Raw genomic sequence first — 26,548 nt, 5'->3', positions numbered from 1 at the left:
TGCTTCGCTTGTAACATGGCAATATTCTTACTTTGTTCTGTATTTGGATGAATTCTACTGTCCTCGAATAACTTGACAGATGAGTGGGGCCTGTTTGTTATCCTAAAGGAATAATATAGAATTACTTACTTTTGAGAAATAAATATGGAAATATTAGTCATTATGTATACATATATGAAAATAATTTTCTGAGGTTTGGCTAAAACCACTACTATGTTTAGTGTATGTCAGAAATAACTACTTTACTGAGTGCTACATATGAAAAAAATACAGTATTATTAAAGTGTAAAGGGGAAGTAAATCGAAATTAAGTATAAACTGAAGACAGTAATGAAAAGCCATCCTGATAGATTAAATCCTCGTATTAGGACACAAGTGATTACTGTATTTTGAAAATCAAAATTTTGTAGTGGCACCTTCTGCCACCAAATGTAACAGCAACACCAAATGTAGCAGGAAGAGGTAGAAGGCACCATGTTAAGACTCATCTGAGCTTTCCAAGAGATTTATTATTTCCAGTTACAGTGCCCCCGTTCCTCTTGGTCTGTGTCACCAGCTCCTGCAATTCTGAGGACACCACTTTGCTGTCTGTGAAATGGCTTGGGGTGGAATGGCTGCCTCAGCGACCCATGCGTGCCCTGCTGTGTGTCGGCCTTGGACGACAGTGGAGTTGCGGTGTCATCAGCTGACTCAGCTGTCTGCATCCCTGCTGACTTGGTGCCTCTTGATGTGAGCTGCAGGTGGCCAGCTGCATGCTTCTCGCCGGTGACAACAAGCGCCCACAATCCAGCGGCCAAATCTGCAGCCCTTGCCTTGCCATGATGCCTCTGCCATGTGTTGGAAGCCAGGACGACTGTCTGCAGTAGTGAGCCATGGAGTGGCCTGCTGCTGGCTGGCTATGGACCCCACATCGGCCTCAGAGGATCGAACCAGTGACCCGCCTTAGACTGGAATGCTGGCACCCCATCTGCTGCTGCATGTAGCTGGTTGTGTGATACGCCCCATCATCCAGGAGAGCATCCACACTTGAATGAATCTCATTAGAAACCCACACCTATTTATACGTGGCTGTGCACCTCTGTTTTACCATATGCGCTGCTTTGCGTCACGTACTCATAACACACTAGGTTGGCCAGTGCCCCTTCTGCCTGTGATTTGCGACATGCAAAACCGCTACATATACTCTTTCAGCAATTTGATGGCCCTGTGGCCTCTATTCTACTTCACAGCTGTTGGCATGTGTAACTCACAGCAATTGCTCAGAATATTGCATAAAACTAACTTTCCCTATCCTAACGGTGGTGCTGCTACAATTTATACAATTCCAATATCAGCAAACCATATCAAATAATCTATATAACCATCAACAAATGTATTACAACCATAACTATGCAAAGACAGCAGTATTGTTCCCACAGATCAATGCAAAACTCTTCCAACACATCTTCGTGGTGACACCAAGAAGGGAATGATGAAACAATGCTTCCCACATGCCAGCCACTTATACTGTCATCTTATGGTCACTGTTGAACTATTATTAGTTCTCATATAAGTTATCTGCACTTTTGTGGTCACCTCAGATTTCAAAGACAAGAGAAATGAGCCAAATTTATGTGTCCTCATCTGAGGACATAATGCATGAGAGGGTTAACATACCCCATGACAACATGGGTCCCAGTACACATCCCTGGGGTATGCCTGACATTCCGTCTACATCTGTTGACAACTCTCCTTCAAGGACTGTATCCTCTCTATCAGGAAACTCACTCCAGTCATAAAATTTATTTCATAGCCCATATGACCATACATTGATATGATAGTGAGTGACGTGTTTTTTGTAGTCCAGAAATGTTGCATCTACCTGACTGCCTTGGTCCATTGCTTTTAGGATTTCATGTGAGAAAAACGTGAGTTGGGTTTCTCATGGCCATTGATTCTGAAATTCATACTAATTGGTATGAAGGAAGCTGTTCTGTTGGTTATATCTCATTATGTTTGAGCTCATAATGTGTTCTAAAATTCTACAACAACTGGATGTAAATGATGTTGGGCATCTAGCAGACCAGTACAGCCTGTACTTGTAAACATTGGGTGTGACAAGACATCCTGTGAAACACTAGTTCCTATATGAAAATCCTCAAAGAGGTCAGCTTGTAACCTCCCTCTCAGGTATATTTGTTACCAGTAGATCTAACACTTTTCCACGATGAGTGAGATTGCAAAAAATCTGTATTAAGAAGTTTCAGAGACAGCTTATGAAACTGTGAGTATGCCATTGGATTGAGGATTATATATCATGCAATCATGGCAGTATACCGAGCGAGGTGGCGCAGTGGTTAGACACTGGACTCGCATTCGGGAGGACGACGGCTCAATCCCGCATCCGGCCATCCTGATTTAGGTTTTCCGTGATTTCCCTAAATCACTCCAGGCAAATACCGGGATGGTTCCTCTGAAAGGGCATGGCCGACTTCCTTCCCCATCCTTCCCTAATCCGATGAGACCGATGACCTCGCTGTCTGGTCTCCTTCCCCAGAAACAACCAACCATGGCAGTATGATTGAGGAACATATGTACCAGTGAGCTAAGTTCTCATTTAGGTTCTTGTAACTTCTGGTGGTAAGTCTGCTGGCCAATACAAAGTCTCTATTATGAGATTTTATGGCTGTTAATGCTGTGGCTTGCCCAAACAATCTCGCACGTAGCTTCTTATTCTATACCAGTGAATTTGAGATCCTTTTCTATTGGGGTGAATACATCACCTCTGTTTCCAATAAATGTTTTCTGTTGATGTACACTTAGATCTATCCACTGCTGCCAATTTAAGGTTTATCCCATTTTCTGTTAGTTCCACTACTTTTTAGGAGTGTTTCAAACTCTGTGACTTTGTTGTGAATGCTTCGGCATTTGTCTACAAGTATTTATTTAGGTCTTACACAAACACTTTGAGATTTCTTCTATATATTGTTATTGGAATAGGTGGGAAAATCACTCAATTAAAATGTGTGTGTGTGTGTGTGTGTGTGTGTGTGTGTGTGTGTTTGCAGCCACCTGTCTATCAGCTTCTGATGTTTATTGCACAACAAACCCATTTAGATGCACACTACAATTCTCAATCCTATGACACAAGACAAGGAACATGCAGCCTAGAGTGTCACACAACTGTCAAAATCTCTGGTTCAAGCCTTCCACTCAAATAAGAACCAGAGTGCTACAGTCAGTTCTGAGTACAGTCAGTTAAACATATTATGAGCTTTGTTGAGGGTCTGTGAGCAAGACTGATATTTTTGATCTTCTCTGCCAGTTCCCAAAATGATCCAAATGTTACTTCAGCGATCATACAACTGATATCATTCATTTGAATGTCTGCCAAATTCTGCTTATGGCTGCTAGAACAGCCTCTTCAGCATGTTGAATGAGGCTCCACACATACACACTGGGCACAGAAACCGATCCTTCATATCCCTTGCTGTCATTTCTGTAAGGGGTACATTTTGACTGGTGATGATTAACAGGACCTTACACTTTTACTTTAGGCTACCCTGACATGAAACACAATAGGCTCCCCTGTTCATGAAGGGTATCGCACAGGTTCAGTTTTAATTTCAATTGGAGACAGCATCTCAAACCTCTTGATAAGGATATAAGTGAAGTACTTTGAATCCTCCCTGAATCATGACTCCTTTGTAAAGGATTCCTTGATCTACCACTCATTGCTCACAATGTAATTCTAGCGAAAAATCCTGTATGTTTTAGAGATAAGACAATATCTGCAGAAGAGAGAAGTACTTGAAGTAACTTTGGAATCTCTGGTAGACCATTCACCCAGCACACTTATCTGCAAGGCTTCCAATAGCTTGACAGCAGTCAGAGCATGTTCCAACTACTTACAAACAGCAAGTACCTTTCATCATTCCTGAGATCAGCAATCATTGTGGAGATTTATTCTGACATGAGGGGGAAAGTACCTGTCTGTTAAGGGCATAGCGACACTTGGCCATAGTGACACATTCAGCATACCGGAGAAGGGAATTATCATCAGTGCAGGTGTGCCATCTGTGTGTGGCCATACTCTGTGGAGGTGATTTTATGGTGTAGAAACCAAGTGTACAGACATATTTTCCGTACATATCCTCATGAAACCCTAATCCTTCCACCACCTCAAAGAAGTAGTTGCAAACAAGCATCCTCAGTCATCACCCAATATATTCCTGGATTGGAACAACTGGACTTATTCTTCACCAGAGCTTTGATTATCAATCATCATGTCTGGAAGGGAGGAACATTCTCCCCACAATCCTTCACACCCCTTCTAAAGTGGTTTTCTGCAACCCACCTAATTTACACAATATCCTGGTACATCCTAGAACCATATCCACTCTCACCCCATTATATATGCATGTAGAAGACCAAGGTGCAAACTCTGTCCAATTCACCCATCTGGCACATCCTATTCCAGGCCAATCACAGTCTTATCTTATCCCATCAGGGGCAGGGCTACCTGTGAAAGTAACCATGTTGTATACCAGCTCTGCTATAATTTCTGCACAGCATTTTATGTAGGCATGACCACCAAACATCCACATGGATGATTGACCACCACTGAACTGTGGCCAATTGCTGAGTTGACCACTCAGTGATGGAACACACTGCTGAGCATGAATTGCTCAATTCGAACTGTTGCTTCACAACCCAAAACATCTGGATCCTTATTTCAACCAACAACTCTTCTGAATTATGTAGATTGTAGTTATACTTGCAATACACCCTATACTCCTGTAAACCTGACCTCAATCTCCAATAAGCCCCTACCCCACGCCCACCTCCATTCTGTCCAAGGGCCTGACCTTCCTCATTCTGCACCCACACCTTCTTCCCCACAGTCACTCCATCCTCTGTTCTGTCTCCTCTCCCAATCCACATCATTGTCATGATGTGCTGCATGAACTCACTGGATCTGGTGCCCTTCCCCCATTCCTATCTTGTACGTATGCTGCCACCCTCCAAGCTGTCAGCCACTTTTCCCCAACCCTTTTTCCAACTCCATCATCTCCCTTCCCTCACCCATTCCACCCAGTACTCTGCTAGGTGGTATTTGTTACCCTTATTCATGAAATTTATACATTCTGCAAGAACTTTGCATACCATGTGTTGTACATGTATCATAAGTTCTGTATCACAAAATTTATTAAAATCATTATCTATACACAATTAACTGTAATGCTGCAAATATTTGATGAAAACAAATTACTTTTATGGACAAAAACATATAGAAATCCAAGAAAAATGAAATAAAAACTAACAAAACAAGGAAAGCTGAGTTATAAGTTAATATCTGTAAATATTGGGTTCATTAAGGATATACAAATGTAGCTGTAAATACAGAAGAGCTACTTTCATTTTAAAAGACACCCAAAAAAGTCACTGTACTAACAAGGATCACCTTGACAATGTTCCAGTTACTCACAGCTCTTTCCAAGAATTGAGTACGTAGTGATCCATACCATTCATAGAAGGTCATGTATCGTGTACATCAAATATAGAGCTCAGAGTAAAGATGTGTGTGATTGCAATTAGTTTGTAAACATCAGGCCACATACTGTGAGAGAGTATTACACAACAGGTGCTGAGTCTACTTACTGAAGGGCATTTGTTGTCTCCTTGGAGAAAGGAGGAATGAAGGAGCTCTGGTGCCATGAAAGATTTCTGGCACCAATTAAGATGAATATGATGTATATAAGCAATTGTTGTTATGTACTATTCACAAAAAGTTAATGAGAAGTCTTTGAGACAGTAATATTAGTTGGTTTCCATGCAACCTTTTATGAAAGTTTAATTGGAAGCAGCCTACATTTTATTTCAGCAGAGAAGCAGTGTTTTGTTTTATAGCCACTTCACTTATAGAAATATGCATGAAAGAAAGAAGTCTGATGCTGAGGACAAACAGGGTACAGCATAGCTGGACCCTGAGATAAATCAAAAGAGTTGAATGGCTGAATATCTACCCAATCTAGTAAGGGTGTGTTAAGGCAGCAGAGTTAGGTGTGGTTGCATGGGGTATTAGGTCTAGAACAGGTATTACTCAAGCAGTAAAAACATTGCCACACTAGCTAAATACAGCAGTCATCAGCCCGTAATAAACACTCCATGTGGTGACTAAATTATTAAAAGTGGAAAGTGGCAGATCAAAAAGAAATTGGAAGGAAGAAGTTCTGTAACAGATCAGAAAAGAGAAGACATGTTGGTCTAAGATTATTCATCTAAACCAATGACACACACAGACATAGACAACCCACCAAAAGAGAGCTTGCAGCCAGTGACATTGAACCAGCATGTAGGATCAACAATTAATCCAATGCCAGCACTTAGTCTACACCACTGGAATACCAGCATGCGGTCTGACAAACTACATCATTATCATGCAATCATTGACGACCAGACCGTCATCAGCTAAGAGTACAACTACCATAAACTACACCAGTATTTCACTTCAAAATTGTTTTTGTGGGAGTAGTACAGTGATTTGGTAATATTTGTAAGTTTGTTCATGCAGGTGATAACAAGAAAAAGTCAACAGAAGTTAATATGGAAGTGTTATTACAAAAACTGGAAGACATACAAAGACAGGCAAATGAAAAGTTTTCACACTTAGGAAATCAGATTAAAGAGCACTTACAAACATAGCCACAGTGATCCCATTCCAGTAATCCAGCAGGATCTCCAGTCACTACTCAAATCCTTAGGCCCATCCCAGAACCTCTCCGGGAGTCCACCTCTCTACTCACCCCTACCACTCCCCGCACTCCTACCTTCTACATGCTTCCTAAAGTCCATAAGCCTAACCACCCATAACCACCCAGGATGCCCCATTGTGGCCGGTTACTGTGCCACATTGAGAGAATCTCTCCTCTCATAGACCAACACCCAGAACCTAACTTCCTACATAAAAGATACCAACCATTTCCTCCACTGGCTCTCCACAGTTCCCATCCCTTTACCACACTGTGCCCTGCTCATCACTATTGATGCCAGCTCGCTGTACCCTAACATTCCTAATGCCCATGGCCTTACTGTTATCGAACGCTACCTTTCCCAACACTCGACGGATTCCAAATCAACAACCTCCTTCCAAGTCACCACGACCAACTATATCCTCGCTCACAATTACTTCTCCTTTGAAGGCATTACCTGCAAACAAATCCACGGTATGGCTATGGGCACCCGCATGGCACCACCCTGTGCAAACCTATTCATGGGCCATCTAGAGGAATCCATACTAAACACCCAGAATCCTAAACCCCTTACTTGGTTCAGATGCATTGTGACATCTTTGCTATCTGGATCGAAGTTGAGGACACCCTATCCACATTCCTCAAGAACCTCAACAACGTCTCCCCCATTTGCTTCACCTGTCCTACTCAACCCAACAAGCCACCTTCCTCAATGTTGATCTCCACCTCGAAGATGGCTACATCAGTACCTCCGTCCACATCAAATTTACTAACCACCAGCAATACATCCAATTCGTCAGCTGCTAACAACCATTCCATACCAAGAAGTCCCTTCTGTACAGCCTAGCCACCCATGGTTGTTGCAGCTGCAGTGACGAGCAGTCCCTCTCGACCATAATTATCCTACCAACCTTGTACAAAAACAAATCTCCCATGCCTTATCTTTCCACTCTCCCTCCACTTCCCAAAGGCCCGCAGTCCAGCCACAGAGGAGCATTCCCCTCGTAACTCAGTACCACCCTGGAGTGGAGCAACAGAATTACATTCTCCGCCAGGATTCTGATTACCTCTCGTCATGCCCTGAAATGAGAAATGTCCTGCCCACCATCCTTCCCACCCCTCCCACAGTGGTATTCCATGTCCACCAAACCTACACAATATACTCATCCATTCTTACACAACCCCTGCTTCCAATCCCTTACCTCATGGCTCATACCCCTGTAATAGACCTAGATGCAAGACCTGGCCTATACATCCTCGCACCACCACCCACTCCAGTCCGATCACTAACATCACCTACCCCATCAAAGGCAGGACTACCTGTGAAACCAGTCATGTGGTCTAAAAGCTAAGCTGCAACCACTGTGCTGCATTCTATGTAGGCATGACAACCAACAAGTTGTCTGTACGCATGAATGGCCACCGACAAACTGTGGCCAAGAAACAAATGGACCACCCCGTTGCTGAACATGCTGCCAAACATGATATCCTTCATTTCAGTGACTGCTTCCCAGCCTGTTCCATATGGATCCTTCCCACCAACACCAGCTTCTCTGAACTGTGCAGGTGGGAACTTTCCCTGCAAAACATTCTATATTTCCATAAGCCTCCTAGTGTCAACCTTCGTCAGTTGCTCTCCTCACCCATCCAGCCCCTTCCCAGCTCCCATTCCAGCACTACACAGTATATAGCCATCATCCCACCACCACACCCAGTCTTTTTATTTATTTCTCTCTATTTTTCGCCTTTTCCACTACTCCCACACCCCCTCCCCATCTCCCCACCTCTCCCCATCCACTGCTCAACTTGCAACACCTCACTGTCCACCATCTCCACCATTTATGTATGTATGTATTGAACTGGGGACCTAGAAAGGACTGAGAGGCTTCGTCCATGCCATAAACCCTCAGTGGTACACAGCCCCACAATGGTTACCTGAGCAGGCTAATCCCCACCATACTATCCCTCCCTCTTCCCGTCCCCGGCTCCTCCTTTCCCCCACCAGTCGCCATTCCCACCATGCAATGGTGCTGCTGCTCACAGTGTGGTTTCAGGTGTCTGAGACTCCAGTCGTGTGTGTGAGTTATGTTTGCATGTATGTGTGTGTGTGTATGTGTGTCTATTGTTGACAAAGGTCGTTGGCCAAAAGTGTTAAGTGTGAAAATCTTTTTGTTGTACCTACCTGAAACTCAGTATCTCTGCTGTATGGTGAGTAGCAACTTTCCTTCTCATAATATTGTTACATTCCATCCTGGATTTTCCATTGTTTGATTTTTGCCTGGCAGCTTTCCTTTGATCCTAACCCAGTGTTGTTCTCCTTTGTTACTACTTTCTTTTGCATCACTATACTCAATGTCCGTCCTCTTTCTCTTCTTTTCTGTGTTTCTCCTGTCGCCCTACAAACCGCACTGCACGCTCTGCTTACAAGCCACACTGTATCAACCATCTCGGCTGTGAACAACAGATGACTACAAAACCACGCTGTTTCAAACTGATCACTATCCCTGGGTTGTACCACACGATATTGTATCTCATCTTAGGAACACCCCCCCACCCCCCACCCACGAAACTTTCTCCATCCTATCCCAGTTTGCACCCACTAATTGCACCATCCATTCACATCTGCTGTCCCCCTTCTTTGCACTTATCCACCCTCAGTCCTGCTGACTACAGTAATATATATTTATTTTTTATAAGTTAGTCTTTACTTTGATCCTTGTGACTTCTTACCAGTTTTAGCGAGTTTTTGTGTTTTGCTATCATTGACTCCCCCAGATTTTATCTTGTTTCCCACTTTTGCATCCATTTCATCCTTTTTGTATATTTGGGAGTATTTTTGCTAAATTTTTCTGAAGTTATTCTACATTATTCACGAAATTTTTTGCATTTTTCCACCACCATGGATCCTTGTTCCTTCCATCTGCGTCAATACATAATAGTCTTCTTATCCCTAGCCAGATCCCAGTCCCACCTACTGTTCCTGCAATGTTGCTTGGCTCATGGAATCCCACCCCGTAATGGCCTCACCATCAAATTAACCGTCTCTGGCTGCCACCCATCCTTCCACAGTGACTTCCACCTGTTCAAATTCCTCCAATCCTGAGCCCTCACTAACATAGTCCTGTAAAACCATATCAACCAAGCCCACATCTCCTTGCGGTACCTTCTCTCCATCCGCAAGATTCTCCTGCTATGTAATACCAAATTCCTGAAACCCATAACACACACTGAAACTCTTGCTCTGCAGGAACTTGAGCAACATGCATGATGCCACCTCAAAAAAGCTCTCCATCCTGCTCACTTCTTCCTCCTGTACTGGAGTGTCACTGTCCACCACCTCTACAACAACCTCCAAACCTGCCCCTAGCACCCTCATAGCTGACAAATCCTGCCTCGCAGACCTACAACACTTACCCCACCCTCCAAACCTCCCTCCCGTCACCACACAGAATCCAGAACTTAAGCAGACCCTCAACACAGTTATGAATCTTTCCTCCAGAAGCCTTAGCCCCACAGAAATATCAATCCTTTCCAAAGGCTTCATCTTGTGCCCCACTCCCAAATTCAATCATGCAAAACTTCTCTCCTTCTCCCAGTCCCTACAGTGGAAACACTTTTTTGCCACCAACCCTACCAATCAGACTCAACCAAAGACCAATATTGAACCTTGCCTAACTCAGTTCACTCCTCCATCCAACCATGATCCACCCCTATGGCCCCAAAACCATCCCCTATTAACTTCCCAGAGTTTCTTAATTTCAAACCTTGCCTCACCGTCATTCCCCAAATCTCTCAACATGCAGACTAACCTTACATCCACAGAAAGAACTGCAGTCCACCATCTAAAAACTGATCCTGATCCCAACATTATAATCCTACCTGCGGACAAGGGCTCCACCACGGTTGTTCTGAACCACAAGGATTAGCTGGTGGAAGGACTTCACCAGCTGTCAGATACTTCCACCTATAAACCTTGCCACTGTGACCCCATTCCAATAATCCAGCAAGCTCTCCAGTCATTACAAAAATCCTTAGGCTCACCCCAGAACCTCTCCCTGGAGTCCATCTCTCTACTCACCCCTACCACTCCCCATACTCGTACATCTACATCTACATGGATACTCTGGAAATCACATTTGAGTGCCTGGCAGAGGGTTCATCAAACCACCTTCACAGTTCTCTATTATTCCAATCTCTTATAGTGCGCAGACAGAACGAACACCTATATCTTTCCGTATGAGCTTTGATTTCCCTTATTTTATCATGGTGATTGTTTTTTCCTATGTAGGTCAGAGTCAGCAAAATATTTTCACAATCGAAGGAGAAAGTTGGTGATTGGAATTTCATGAGAAGATTCCATCACAATGAAAAACACCTTTCTTTTAATGATGTCCATCCCAAATACTGTAAAATTTCAGTGACACTCTCTCCCATATTTTGCGATAATACAAAATGTGCTGCCCTTCTTTGAACTTTTTCAATGTACTTCATCAGGCCCACCTGGTAAGGATCCCACACCACGCAGCAGTATTCTAAATGAGGAGACCTGTTACATTTTCAAAGTGTCCTGCCAATAAAATGCAGTCTTTGGTTAGTCTCCCCCACAATATTTCCTATGTGTTCTTTCCAATTGAAATTCTTCATAATTGTAATTTCTAGGTATTTAGTTAATTTATGGCTTTTAGGTTTGACTGATTTATCATGTAACCGAAGTTAACCAAATTCCTTGTAGCTTTCACGTGGATGACCTCACACTTTTCGTTATTTAGGGTCAACTGCCAATTTTTGCACTATTCATATATCTTTTCTAAATCGTTTTGCAATTTGTTTTGATCTTCTGATGACTTTATTAATCAATAAACAGAAGTGTCACCTGCAAACAACCTAAGACAGCTGCTCAGATTGTCTCCCAAATCATTTAAACAGGTAAGGAACAGCAAAGGGCCTATAACACTACCTCGGGGAACTCCAGAAATCATTTCTGTTTTAATCGATGAATTTCCATCTGTTATTATGAACTATGACCTCTCTGATAGGAAATCATGAATCAAGTCGCATAACTGAGACGATATGCCATAAGCATGCAATTTCACTACAAGCCGCTTGTGTGGTACAGTGTCAAAATCCTTCTGGAAATCCAGAAATATATTGAATCGATCTGAAATTCCTTTTCAATAGCGCTCAGTACTTCATGTGACTGAAGAGCTGTGTTTCACAAGTACAATGTTTTCTAAACCCATGTTGACTGTATGACAATAGACCATTTTCTTCTAGGTAATTCATAATGTTAGAACACAATATAAGTTCCAGAATCCTGTTGCATATCAACATTAATGATATAGGGCTGTAATTAGGTGGATTACTCCTGCTACACTTCTTGAATATTGGTGTGACCTGTGCAACTTTCCAGTCTTTGGGTATGGCTCTTCTGTCGAGCAAATGGTTGTATATGATTGTTAAGTATGGAGCTAATGCATCAGCATACTCTGAAACAAACCTAATTGGTATACAGTCTGGACCAAAAGACTTGCTTTTATTAAATGATTTAAATTGCTACACTTCTTCGTTACTCATGTTGGCAGCTGTTCTTGATTCAAAGTCTGGAGTATTTACTTTGTCTTCTTCTGTGAAGGCATTTCAGAAGGCTGTATTTAGTAACATGCTTTGTAAAGTCCAAGAACCTAACCACCCAGGATGCCCCATTGTGGCTGGTTTCTGTGCCCCCACTGAGAGAATCTTTGCTTGTGTAGACTAACACCTTCAACCTATTACCCGGAACCTACCCTCCCATATAAAAGACACCAACCATTTGCTCCACCGAATCTTCACAGTTTCTGTCCCTTTACCACAAGGTGCCCCACTCATCACTATTGATGCCAGCTCCATGTACACTAACATTCCTAATGCCCATGGCTTACCACTATTGAACACTAACTTTCCCAATGCCTGACGGGTTCCAAACCAACAACCTCCTTCGTAGTCACCATGACCAATTATATCCTCACCCACAATTACTTCTCCTTTGAAGGCATTACCTACAAGCAAATCCAGGGTATGGCTATGGGCACCCACTTGGCACCACCCTATGCCAACCTATTCATGGGCCATCTAGAGGAATCCTTACTAAACACTCAGAATCCTAAACCCCTCACTTGGTTCAGATTCATTGATGACATCTTTGCTATCTGGATCGAAGTTGAGGACACCCTATCCACATTCCTCCAGAACCTCAACAACTTCTCCCCCATTTGCTCCACCTGTACTACCCAACCCAACAAGCCACCTACCTAGATGTCGATCTCCACCTGGAAGATGGCTACATATAGTGAATAGTGAATAGTGTTTTATTCATCTCATAACATACAATTTCTAATCATATGACTAGTGTACAGGAGACACGTCAAAAAAATGGATAACACAACTTAGGCCTAATTGGTACAAAGAATTTTAACATTAATATAAACTTTTATTTTTCTTTCCTCCCTTTTGTGAAGGACAGCTACATTTACACACAAGACTATATGTAAATTTATCCTGCTCAAATGTTCAGTTCATCCTTCATGAACTCCGCAACAGTGCAGTAGCAGTGTTTGACAAGTACATCATATAGCTTTGTTTTCAGTGTCTCTAGGTTCATACTCAGAACATTCTTTCCTTTTAGCTTGTTATGAATTTTCATTGCATATAATGAGGAGACTGTGCATACAGGATTAAGCAATGAGTGGGAAGCATAAAATTGTCTTTGTTTCTCATGTTATACGTGTGATTGAAATAGTTTTTCTTGAGTAACTCTAAATTGCTATGTAGAAAGATGATAATATCATAGACGTATAAGGAGGGAACTGTTAATAACTGTTGTTTTTCAAATAGTGGGCAACATGATGTCCTCGGATGGGCAGTACACGTGTTCCTTATTATTCTTTTCTGTAACTTTAGTATGCGCAATATATTGCTTGAATTTCCCCAAAAAATAATACCAAACCTTACAACTGATTGAAAGTAGCTGTGTTATGCAATTTTCCTTGTATTCATGTCTGTTGCACCAGCTAATATTTGCATAGCAAATGCAAAGCTACATAATTTGTTTAACAGGTAGTCAACATGTTTATTCCAATTTAAATTTTTATCTAGGTTTAACCCTAAAAACTTCACAGAATCTACTTCTTCTATATCCTGATTTTTAAGAGTTATTTTAATTTATTGGGGCTTTGACTGTTTTGTTCTGAACTGGACCATGTGGGTTTTGGGGGTGTTCAATCTTAATCCATTCAGTTGGAACCAAGTTTCTAGTTTATTCATTGTGTTTATTATGTAAAGAGGGATGTTTTCTGGCTACTGGTTTTCAATTAATACAGACGTGTCATCTGCAAATAAAATCGATGGAGCATTTATATTGTTCGGTAAATCATTAACATAGAACAAAAACAAAATAGGTCCTAGAATTGAGCCTTGAGGGACACCTTGGGCTAATGTTTTCCATTTCGAATAGTAATTTTCTGCATTTGATGAGACAATCATTCTTTGTTTCCTATTTGATAAGTGTGAAGTAAGCCAATTTAGAACAACTCCCTTGAAGCACTACTCACAAAAATTCACTCACTAAACAAAAATCTATTAATAAGTGGAGACTTTAATATTGACTTCCTCACACCTGGAAAAAACAAAGATGAATTGTTGAATATTACAAATTCATTCAACCTACCTCCAACTGTAAACACACCAACCAGGATCACAAAAAATTCAAAAACAGCTCTAGATCAGATTTTCATAAACGCAGACAAACTACACCACTCAATTGAAGTCATCAGCACAGGTTACAGTGACCATGAATCCCAAATACTAACAGCGAATTTAAATTACATAGGACGATATCCCACAATAACCAAAATGCAAAGGCAATTTAAATTCATTCAACCTACCTCCAACTGTAAACACACCACCCAGGATCACAAAAAATTCAAAAACAGCTCTAGATCAGATTTTCATAAACGCAGACAAACTACACCACTCAATCGAAGTCATCAGCACAGGTTACAGTGACCATGAATCCCAAATACTAACAGCGAATTTAAATTACATAGGACGATATCCCACAATAACCAAAATGCAAAGGCAATTTAATGATGATAATATAAGGCATTTTAACTATCTGTTAACGGCTGAAAACTGGGCAGAGGTTTATAAAGAAAATGATGTAAACTACATATTTAATTCCTTCCATGAAACATTACTCCACCACTTCAATACTGCATTTCCACTGAAATCCAGGAAAATCGGAAACAAACACACAAACTCATGGGTAACAAAAGGGATAAGGATTTCCAGCCAAAAAAAGCGTGACTTAAAAAATCACATGAAACACCATGACGTCAATGATCATTTTAGGTCATATTGTAAGACCTATTTTGCAATCTACAGAAAAGTTATCCAACAAGGAAAAAAAATTATACAATGATAAATTTATAAAGGAATCTAACAATAAAATGAAAGGCTTGTGGACAGTTGTAAAAAATGAAACAAACAGTAAGCAGCAGGTTATAAACAAAACATTAAAACTAAACCTAAATGATGAAGTCACATCAGATCCCCAAAAAATAGTAAATGGTTTTAATGACTATTTTAGCAAAATAGCAGAAAACCTGATAAAGAACAACTGCTACAGACCAAATACTCAACACCAAACACTAATAGAAACCATACCAGTACAGGCATCAATGTTTCTTCACAAAGTCTCCAATACTGAAGTACTTACAGCTATAAAAGGACTAAAGAATAAGTACTCCAGTGGTAGTGAGAACATTCCTGATTTAATTGTAAAGAAATGAGGAGAATCCATTGTAGAACCCCTAACCCACATAATAAATGCATCCTTTACAAATGGAGTTTTCCCTGACCTACTAAAGACTTCTAAAATTACCCCACTTCACAAAAAGGGCTCTAAAAATGATGTAGCCAATTACAGGCCTATAGCACAACTCAGCTCATTCTCAAAAATATTTGAAAAATTATTTTACACCAGATTGGAAGACTTTACTAATAAACTATTCTTATTGACAAAACACCAGCATGGTTTTAGAAAGCAAAAGACAACCACCACAGCTATTTATGAGTATCTCAACAAAACCTTAAAAGCACTGGATGATAAGGAAATCACTACTGGTATCTTTTTAGATTTATCCAAAGCCTTTGATGTAATTGACCATACCATACTCCTTAAGAAGTTAGCAAATAAAGGTATAAGAGGAATTGCAAACAAATGGTTAGAATGTTACCTGTCAAACAGATTTCAAAAAGTTGAAATTAATTTTGAAAAAAAGAATACAACAACCCATCGATCTACTGTCCACTCCTCTGACACAATGCCCATTAGATATGGTGTGCCACAAGGCTCAATCCTGGGACCCATACTGTTTCTGCTATACATTGATGATATAGGCACGAAGCTTGCTACAGGAGATACCACACTATTTGCTGATGAAACAAGTATACTAATAACGGGTACTGATACAGAGGACCACAACCAAAAAATTAAACCGCTTATGTCGTCACTCAGCAAATGGTTCAACGAGAACAAACTGATTATAAACATACAGAAAACAATGTACATCAACTTCAGACTCTCATCCCAAAAACAAGAAATGCCTGATGTGATTCTAAATAATCAAGAGCTTATGTGTGTGGACACTGTCAAGTTTCTTGACATATGGCTTGAAGGAAATCTTAAGTGGGAGACTCACACAAATTATATCTCAAAAAAGCTCTCAACTGTGTGTTACATTTTAAGGATACTCAAAAAATCAGTCACAAAATCTGTTCTCATACATGTATATTATGCTTACTTCCATTCTACATTACAGTATGGAATCATATTTTGGGGGAACTCATCTGGAGGTAGATATATTTTCAAAATGCAAAAACAGGCAATACGCATAATATGTAATCTAAGACATAACGAATTATGCAGACAACATTTCAAAACAAATGGCATTATGACACTGCCCTCTGCTTACATTTATAATATCGTCTCATTTGTCAAGTCATACCTGTTAAACAATGACTGCACACTAAAATTCAATGGAGATATTCATAACTATGCAACAAGGCAGCAATCTGACCTACATATGATTCAGTCCAGAACTACCTGCTACTAAAAAAGTGTTTTAAATGTTGGGATACAAATGTATAATAATTTACCCAATGAAATCAAAGCAACAAAGAACCCAAGAGCCTTCTCACATAAGTTAAAAAAATATCTCTTGGACCATTGTTTTTATGCAGTTGATCATTTTTAAGGGGTTAAAAACATAAACAATATGATAAATGTTCAATTAGGTTGAAAATTATATACTGTGCATGTCTATGAAATATACTGGATTATTATATACTGTGCATGTCTATGAAATACACTGGACTACTTTACTATTACATTTGTATTGGCTGTTTGTATTTTACCATACAACATTTGTATTTACTCTTTTGTTAAAGATAGCTAACTTCCTCATTGAAAAATAATGTAAAATCAATTTATTAAATATTACTTGTAAATATGCATAGCAGCAGCATTTTCAAAGATTTTTGATAAGACTGGAAGGAGGGAGATGGGACGGTAATTCCCCATATCCTCTCTTGACCCTTTTTTGAGCAACAGTTTTACTTCTGCATACTTCAGCACCTCTGGGACGCTTCCTTGTTCAAAGGATTGGTTTATTAGATAGTGGGTATCCTATTATTTTACACACAAATTTAAGGACTTTTGCTGGTATTCGATCCCAACCTGCAGAATTTTTGTTTTTTAGTTTTAATATAATTTTTTCTGCATCTATTGTTGAAACTGTTTTGAATTTTGTGAGGCATTCAGAATTAATATTTAGTCCAAAGGGACATACATTGTTCTTGTAATATGCTACATTAACCTCTGGTTTCACTACATTAATGAAGAACTCATTGAAGCATTCTGAAATCTGAGCCGGATTTACAATGATCTCATCTTCAAGCTTAATTGTACTAATTCCATGTCTAGAGGCTTTGATACCTAATTCGTGTTTTACAACTGACCACATTGCCTTTGATTTATTCTTATGTTTTAAGATTACTTTATTATTTGTCATTTGTTTTGCTGCTTTGACAACTTTCTCAAGTGTACTTTTGTATCGTTTAACATATTTAATAAATTCAATTTGTTTATTTTGTCTTAGTTCCTTATGTAGCTGCCTTTCTTAGCACTGGAGATTTTTATACCTTTAGTGATCCATTTTACTTTTGTCATTTTATTAAAATAAGTTTTTTGAGGAAACATTTCATTGAAAACTCTTAGAAAATCCCTTAGAAATGCTTCAAAATTTGCTGTGCATGAAATATTTTTATCAAAGTGCCGTTCTGTCTCCTTCAGCTTATCATGGAATAGAGTCAAAGTTTCTTGGTTGAGGATCCTTTTTACATAAGCTTTTTTACATGGGACTTCTCTACCTGCTCTGGGTAGCTCAATGAATAATGCTGAATGATCAGAAATTCCTAGATCTAGACAAAATTTATATCCATCTTCTAATTCGTAATTCATTAAACTATTGTCAATGCATGTAGCTGACTGAGCATTTTCTCTTGTAGATTCAGAAAAATTTAATTTGAAGCCATATTTTTTTTATTAAGTCTGTAAATTTTGATACTTCACATGTTTCATTCAACACATTGATGTTGAAATCACCAGCAACTACAATTTTTTCCCTCTTTTCTTTACTGAGGTATTCTAACAAACTCTGAAATTTACGTAGGAAATGCTCAGTTGTCACCTTCTCTGGGATTCTATAAATTGATATTATAACAACATTTAAGTCCTTTAACTCAACACAGCAACCCTAAAAGATACATCGTTCATTGAAACATTTGAAGTCACATCTTACATGGTAATCTAAATCAGAATGAATGAGTATGCATGAACCTCCTCGTGACTTATTTGTGATACAAATGCTGGTAGTTACCTTGAATTTTCAATTTTATTTGAGATTTTTATGGTATCACTACTAAGCCAGTGTTCATTTCAACAAATTACTTTAACATTTAGAAATTCAGATTAAAAAAAAAAAACTTGTAGCTCATCTAACTTAGAGCTTCTGTCACATGAGTATTCAGCACTTAAACTATTTATATTACAATGCATTATATAGTTACTACTAAGATCATCAATTTTATTTTTTAAAGACCTAATATTTAATAATGAGCCATCCTCACGAAAGGGTAGGTCTGGATTCTTCTGTAGCAGCCCATCAGCTTGCTCACTTGGCTTGTACATTTCTTTGTCACTTTGATATTGTGTACTTACATCCATAGTTACATCCTTGATGGCACTGGATCTGGATGGTGCTGGAGTGATTTCCCTGGTGCCAGCCATAAAAAATCACTGTTCCTCTCTGGAGCTTTCCTTGTTCTGGAAGACACACGTACAGCAGCTTGTTTGTCTTCCAGTATTTTTGGAGCTTGCAAAATTTGTGCTTCATTTCTTTTTGTCTTGAACCATTTCATAATTTGAGTTTGTTTCCCAGCTTGAATGTTACTTTCTAGCCTATTGGTTTTAAACCATTTCGTGATTTGACACTGATTGATGGCTATATTGTTCGCTGCATGAAAAGAATGCTTTGTTACTTGCGATTGATTTCCCCTTGTCCTGGGAACTTCATTGCACCACAAAATACGAGTGAAAATTTTGTCCGTACGTACCTCCTTTCCTAATGCACTCAAATGAAGACCATGAACTGTATGGAGCCTTCACTCCAAACTGTTTATGTCAATAACATCTGCATTTACGAAGTGAGTACATATTTCATTGAAACTCTTGTTTGCGGCATAAATTTCACTGTTTACACACGACCACCTCGTTAAATCATGATGATGCGGGATATTTACAATGAGTACATTCGTGTGAGATAAATTATTGAGGCATTTTCTCAGTTCTGTGCTAGCCTTGAATGACTCATTTCTATATACGTCATTTGATCCTCCCAGCAATACAACAAAGTCATCCTTACACAAACTAGTTACTTCACATAATTTTGTAAGGTTTTTCAGTTCACTTAATGGAGCCCCAGGCTTCACGAAACCGTTTGCCCTGTAATTGTATTTTACTGTTAGCACTGCGGCAATTCCACGGCCGTGGCTATCGCCTAACACACATATTTTTCCGTATTTTACAATGTTAGCAGTCGGAAGTTCATCAAGCAATGGTTTGTTTACTTTTTGTGGTTCATTTTGTAACTTTTCGACTTCAGCTGGTGTATTTATTGAATCTTCAGTAGTGAATATCCCGCAAGGACGTTATACATTCTAGTTTGACAGTTTTTACGCATTAAAGTTTCACTGTTTATACACATTAAAGTTTCACTGCTGCTTTGAGATTGTACTTTCTTAGTGCAGTTTTTATGCATTAAAATTTCACTGTTTATACATACTTAAGTTTCACTGCTATTTTGGGATTGTACTTTCTGAGTGCAGTACCTCTTCCACATCAAACTTACTAACCACCAGTAATACATTCGATTCGACAGCTGTCAACCATTCCATACCAAGAAGTTCCTTCTATAGAGCCTAGCCACCCATGGTCGTTGCAGCTGCAGTGATGAGCAGCCCCTCTCATAATGTACCAAGGGTCTCACTGAAGCCTTCACTCACCATATTTATCCTCCCAACCTTGTACAAAAACAAATCTCCCGTGCCTTATCTTTCCAGTTTCCCACCGCCTCCCAAAGTCCCACAGTCCAGCCACAGAGGAGCATTCCCCTCTTAACTCAGTACCATCTGGAACTGGAGCAACTGAATTATATTTTCCGCCAGGGTTTCGATTACCTCTCGTCATGTCCTGAAATGAGAAATGTCCTAACCACTATCTTTCCCAGCCCTCCTACAGTGGTATTCTACCGTCGACCAAACCTGCACAATATACTCATCCATCCATACAAAACCCCTGCTCCCAACCCCTTACCTCATGGCTCATACCCCTGTAATAGACCTAGATGCAAGACCTGGCCCTTACATCTTCCCACTACCATCTACTCCAGTCCAGTCACTAACATCACCTATACCATCAAAGGCAGGGCTACATGTGAAACCAGTCATGTGGTTTACAAGATAAGCTGCAACAACTGTGCTGCATTCTATGTAGGCATGACAACCAACAAGTTGTCTGTCCGCATGAATGACCACCGACAAACTTTGGTCAAGAAACAAGTGGACCTCCCTGTTGCTTAACGTGCTACCAAACATTATATCCTTCATTTCAATGACTGCTTCCCAGCCTGTACTATATGGATCCTTACCATCAACACCACCTTTTCTGAATTGCACAGGTGGGAACTTTTCCTGCAATACATCCTATGTTCCCATAACCCTCCTGGCCTCAACCTTCATTAATCGCTGTCCTCACTCATCTAGCCCCTTTCCTATTCCCTTCCAGCAGTACACAGTACACAGCCATCATTCCACCACTACACCCAGTCTTTTTATTTATTTATTTTTCTCTATTTCTCTCCTTCCCCCCCCCCTCCCCCCCCCCAACCATCTCCCCACCAGTACCCCATTTGCCACCCAACCCGCAGCTTCACTGTCCACCATCCCCACCATACTACCCCCCCCCCCCCATCTCCCTTTCCCAGCCTCCTCCTTTCCCCCATCCAGTCGCTACTCCCATCATGCACTGTGCACTGGTGCTGCTGCTCACAGTGTGATTTCAGTTGCCTGAGACTGCGGTCATGTGCGTGAGTTGCGTTTGTGAGTGTGTATGTGTTGTGTCTATTTGTGTCTCAGCATCTCTACTATATGGTGAGTAGCAACTTGCCCTCTCATCATATTGTTCAATTCCATCCTGGATGTTCCATTGTTTGACAGTACGATACTAGTGTGATTTGAGGACCTGGATATCACTGAGCTATTGCAATGGATTCTCAACTGCACTCCATTCAAATCCAGTGGTCATTTGGTATCCTTCAAATACTGGAATCAGAATGAAAGAATGCATGTAGTTCAAATAAGAGCTTTATCCAGTTATTTGCAGTATTTTCAAAACAATATTTTTGAATGAACTGTGTTTCCAAAATAATCAGTAGGTTTATGGACATAGGACATATGGAGATTTATGATTCAGTTTTTCAATTAAGTTTCAAGAATCAAGTCGTAATGTACAGTACACAAAATTTTTAACATACAGTGCTTTAGTAGTTGAACAAAACACACATTCAAAATATATACAAAATCAAAATCACATTATGAATTCAGTCTTGTATAATGCTCTGTATGACGTATTATGTCCAGTACTGCAATGTTCAGCATGTCTTTATGGTATTTATGAAAAGCACAATAAAAACATAAGATTCTGCAGTAACAATATTAGAGTATTAGACAAGATCCAAGTAGACACATGCAGATATGCTATATGTGACCAAAGTGTTGTATCCAGGCCATAAAAAATGTTTGTGTATGCATTTGAGTTTTTTGAATATGATGTTAACATGCACCCAAGGGATGTATGGTTGTTGATATAGGTATTAACATGACTTTGCACAGAAGATGAGCACAATAAATGCTTTCTGTCGTTCATGAAGCACACAAATGGCACAATTTAACTTGTATCTGTAATGTTCCACCTCAACAAGAATGTAATAATTCTTGTAATTGTAATGTTCCACCTTAATAGATTAATATACAAAACCTGGAAGCACAGTTGAAGAAAGTATGTCATACTTCACAACCTAACATCAGAAGATAGCTTTGCCAGTAATGATGTCACTGCCAGTCCCCAGAGGCAGGTTTGCTGGCTTGTTTCCAATGACAAAATGACTTTCTGTCATTGGATGCTTGTTTTTGAGTAGTTTCCTGGAGACAGATTTGACTTATAAATAACAGAAACTGTTTGAAAAGCTAGGTATGCACATAAATATATCAGACCCTACAACTAATTTTTTAATGAAAAGTGTTACTCACCAGCCTTGTTCGTCAATCACTGTGTACACCACTGGGATAGGAAAGCCACTAAAAGGAGATGCCACCTGCAAATTATAAGCACCCATATCCTCAAATACCAGCCAATCACCAGTATCCAGCTCGGGCAGCAAAGTTAAGTTTACGATTTTATCCCTGTCATTACAAGTTGGTCCCCAGATAGAACTGGGATATGTTGTGTGCTTAGTCCCCTGTAAAAGAAATATTTAATTACATCAAGAGATTTTTAACCAACATAGTTAAATAAAACATCATCATATGGCTTCTTTCATTGTCAATAGTAAAATGACAGAAGATATTTAAAAGACAACATTATATGTGCAGGTCTATGTTTTGTCACTATTGCCCTTTAACGTTTAGGTTTGATTGTATGATAGCTGTGTTTAATGAATTAGCTTGAGGATTTTCTACTGACAGAAACAAAATCAAGCCAATATCATGCTCTTTTAGAAATGAAGAAACTTTTTCAATGATGATGATGGTGGTGCATCCAGTACTCCATTAAGCAAAACTTTTTTGGTCTCAGAAGAACTATAAGAAAATACAGTTACCTCACCAGATGACAATACTTAACAACACTGTGTGCAAAATCATAAAAATAAGTTATTTCAAGAGTTCATCTTGAAAATAGGCTATTGCTTCTCTATTTTGTAATATCACTGTACATATAGTGGCATAAAACTATTTTGTATCACTTACTAGATGGTTTATATAGTCTAAACCATTTCATTTACAGAAACTATCATTCTTTGTACACTATGAAAAGGGAAGTTACCACTCACCATATAGTGGAGATGCTGAGTCACAGATAGGTATAACAAAAAAACTGCCACAAATAAGCTTTCAGCCAGCAAAACCTTCATCAAAAGTAGACTTCAGACACACACACACACACACACACACACACACAAACACACACACACACACTCACACGCAAACTCAACTCTCACACACATGACTGCAGTCTCTGGCAACTGAAGCCACACTGCCACAACTACAGTCATGCACGTGCGAGTCTCATTTGCATGAATGAGTCTAAGTACATGTCTGTTATCTATTTTTGGCAAAGGCATTGCCAGCCAAAAGGTTATTTGTGACAGTCTTTTTCTTATGCCTATCTGTGACTCAGCTTCTCCGTTATATGGTGAGGAAACTTTCCTTTCCATAATATTGTTACATTACATTCTGGATTTTCCATTGTTTGTTTCTTTGTACATTGATTTGTTAGTATTATATGCTACCATTCACTTCCATTTAAAGTGTAACGTATGTCTTCTGTACACAGGGACTGAAAATAAAGATGTGTGCATAATCTAATAAATGAGAGATAAAGCAACTGCTTTGAAAAGAGCTGCTGCTTGCTTGTTGTTTTTGTAGTCTTCAGTCCAAAGACTGGTTTGAAGCAGTTCTTCATGCTACTATACCCTGTGAAAGCCTCTTCATCTCTGTACAACTATGGCAACCTACATCCTTCTGAATCTGTTTACTGTATTCATCTTTTGGTCTCCCTCTATGTTTTTACCCTCCACACTTCCTTCCAACACTAAATTGGTGACCCCTTGATGAGTCAGAATGTGTCCTAGCAACCAGTCCCTTCTTTTAGTCAAGTTATGCCACAAATTTCTTGTCTCCTCAGTTCTGTTCAATATCTCTTCATTCGTTATTCAATCTACCCACTTAATCTTCAACATTCTTCTGTAGCACCACATTTCAAAAGCTTCTGTTCTTCTCTTGTCTACATTGTCTATTGTCCATGTTTCTCTTACATGGATGGCTACACTCCAGATAAATATCTTCAGAAAAGACTTTCTAACACTTAAGTCTACATTTGGTGTTAACAAACTTCTCTTGTTCAGAAATGCCGTTCTTGCCATTGTCAATCTGGATTTTATATCCTCTCTACTTATGTCACCATCAGTTATTTTGCCACCCAAGTAGCAAAACTCATCTATTACTTTAAGTGTCTCATTTCCTAATCAAACCTCCTCTCAGCATCACCTGATTTAATTCGACTACATCCCATTATCCTTGGTTTGCTTTTGTTGATGTTCATCTCACATACTCCACTGTTCATTCCTTTCAACTACTCTTCCAAGTCCTTAGCTGTCTCTGACAGAATTACAATATCATCAGCAAACCTCAAAGTTTTCATTTATTCTCCCTAAATTTTAATTCCTATTCTAAATTTTCCTTTGGTTTACTTTACTGCTTGCTAAATAGACAAATTGAATAATATTGGGGATAGACTACAAACCTATCTCACTACCTTCTCAATCACTGCTACCTTTCAAGCCCCTTGACACTTATAACTGCCATCTTATTTTTGTGTTCAAGTTGTAAATAGCCTTTTGCTCCCTGTATTTTACCCCCGATACCTTAAGAATCTCAGTGACAGAAGTCCAGTCAACACTGTCAAAAGTTTCTAAGAGAAGTCTTAGGATCACTATTTCCTTACATGTTCATACATTTCTCCTGAATCCAAATTGATCTTCCCTGAGGTCAGGTTCTATCATTTTTTCCATTCTTCTGTAAAGCATTTGCATTAGTCTTTTGCAACTATAACTTATTAAATGATTGTTCAGTAATTTTCACACCTGCCAGCAACTGTTTTCTTTGGAATTTTAACTACTACGTTCTTCTCGAAGTCTGAGGTTATTTCACTTGTCTCATTCCTCTTGAACACCAGATGGAAGAGTTTTTTTTTGTGGCTGTCACTTCCAAGACTATCGGTAGTCCTGACAGCATGTCATCTACTCCCAGGGCCTTGTTTTTACTTAGATCTTTCAGTGCTCTGTCAAATTGTTCTTGTATCTCCCATCTCATCTTCATCTAGATCCTTTTCCACTGCAGTAATATTGGCTTCAAGTTCATCTCCCTTGTATAGACCCTCTATATACTCCTTCCACCTTTCAGCTTTCCCTTCTTTGCTTCAGACTGGTTTTCCACCTGAGATCTTGATATTCATACAGCTGCTTCTCTTTTCTCCAAAGGCCTGTGGTGGTGTCTGTCTTTTCCCTAGTGAAATATGCTTCTAAATCCTTACATTTGTCCTTTAGCCATTCCTTCTTAGCCATTTTACATTTCCTGTCACTTTAATTTTTTTATATCTTTTTATTCCCTTTCAACTCTTTCATTTGCTGCATTTTTAAATATTCTCCTTTCATCAGTTAAGTTCAATATCTCCTGTGTTATACAAGGATTTTTATTAGGCCTTGTATTTTTACCTATTTGATCCTCTCCTACCTTCTTTATTTAATCTCTTAAGGCTACCCATTCATCTTCTACTGTATTTCTCCTCCCTGCCCTAGTCGACTGCTGCCTAATGTTCCCTCTGAAACTTTCAACAACCACTGGTCTTTCGAGTTATCCCCTTAATTTCCTATCTCTTTGCAATTTCTTCAGTTTTTATCCACGATTTGTGACCAATAAATTATGGTCAGAGTCCACATCTGCCCCTGGAAATGTCTTACAATTTTAAATCTGCTTCTGAAATCTCTGTCTTGCATTATATGGTGAATGTGAAACCAGTCTGGTATCTCCAGGTCTCTTCCACATATGCAGCCTTCTCTCGTGATTCTTAAACCAATTGTTTGTGATAATTAAATTATGCTCTGTGCAAAATTCTATCACGAGGCTTCCTCTTTCATTTGTTCCCTCAGTCCATATGGACCTACTACATTTCCTTCCCTTCCTTTTCCTACTACTGAATTCCAGTCCCTCATCAAAATTGAATTTACATTTCCATTAACTACCTGAACAATTTCTTTTATCTCATCATACATTTCTTCAGTCTCTTTACCTGCAGAGCTAGCTGGCAATTAAACATGTGCTGCTGT

The 26,548-nt window shown here is 39.5% G+C and overlaps 2 protein-coding genes across 2 annotated transcripts in view; both read right to left on the bottom strand.

Moving 5' to 3' along the window:
- The window catches only part of LOC126195492 (ornithine decarboxylase 2-like), a 488,128-nt gene that overhangs the window by 204,710 nt on the left and 256,870 nt on the right, over window positions 1–26,548 (bottom strand). The window lies entirely within an intron of this gene.
- Window positions 22,248–26,548, bottom strand: part of LOC126194681 (ornithine decarboxylase 1-like) — a 57,219-nt gene continuing 52,918 nt past the window's right edge. Inside the window, exons 7-8 of the mRNA XM_049932888.1 lie at window positions 22,695–22,903; window positions 22,248–22,586 (exon numbers count right to left, since the gene is read on the bottom strand). Of these exons, the coding sequence (XP_049788845.1) occupies window positions 22,469–22,586; window positions 22,695–22,903 (327 nt within the window). The 3' untranslated portion in view covers window positions 22,248–22,468. The remainder of the gene's footprint in view (window positions 22,587–22,694; window positions 22,904–26,548) is intronic.

The sequence above is a fragment of the Schistocerca nitens genome, chromosome 7 (assembly GCF_023898315.1).
Source record: "Schistocerca nitens isolate TAMUIC-IGC-003100 chromosome 7, iqSchNite1.1, whole genome shotgun sequence".
NCBI lineage: Eukaryota > Metazoa > Arthropoda > Insecta > Orthoptera > Acrididae > Schistocerca > Schistocerca nitens.
This window is presented reverse-complemented; position numbering and strand designations above follow the sequence as displayed.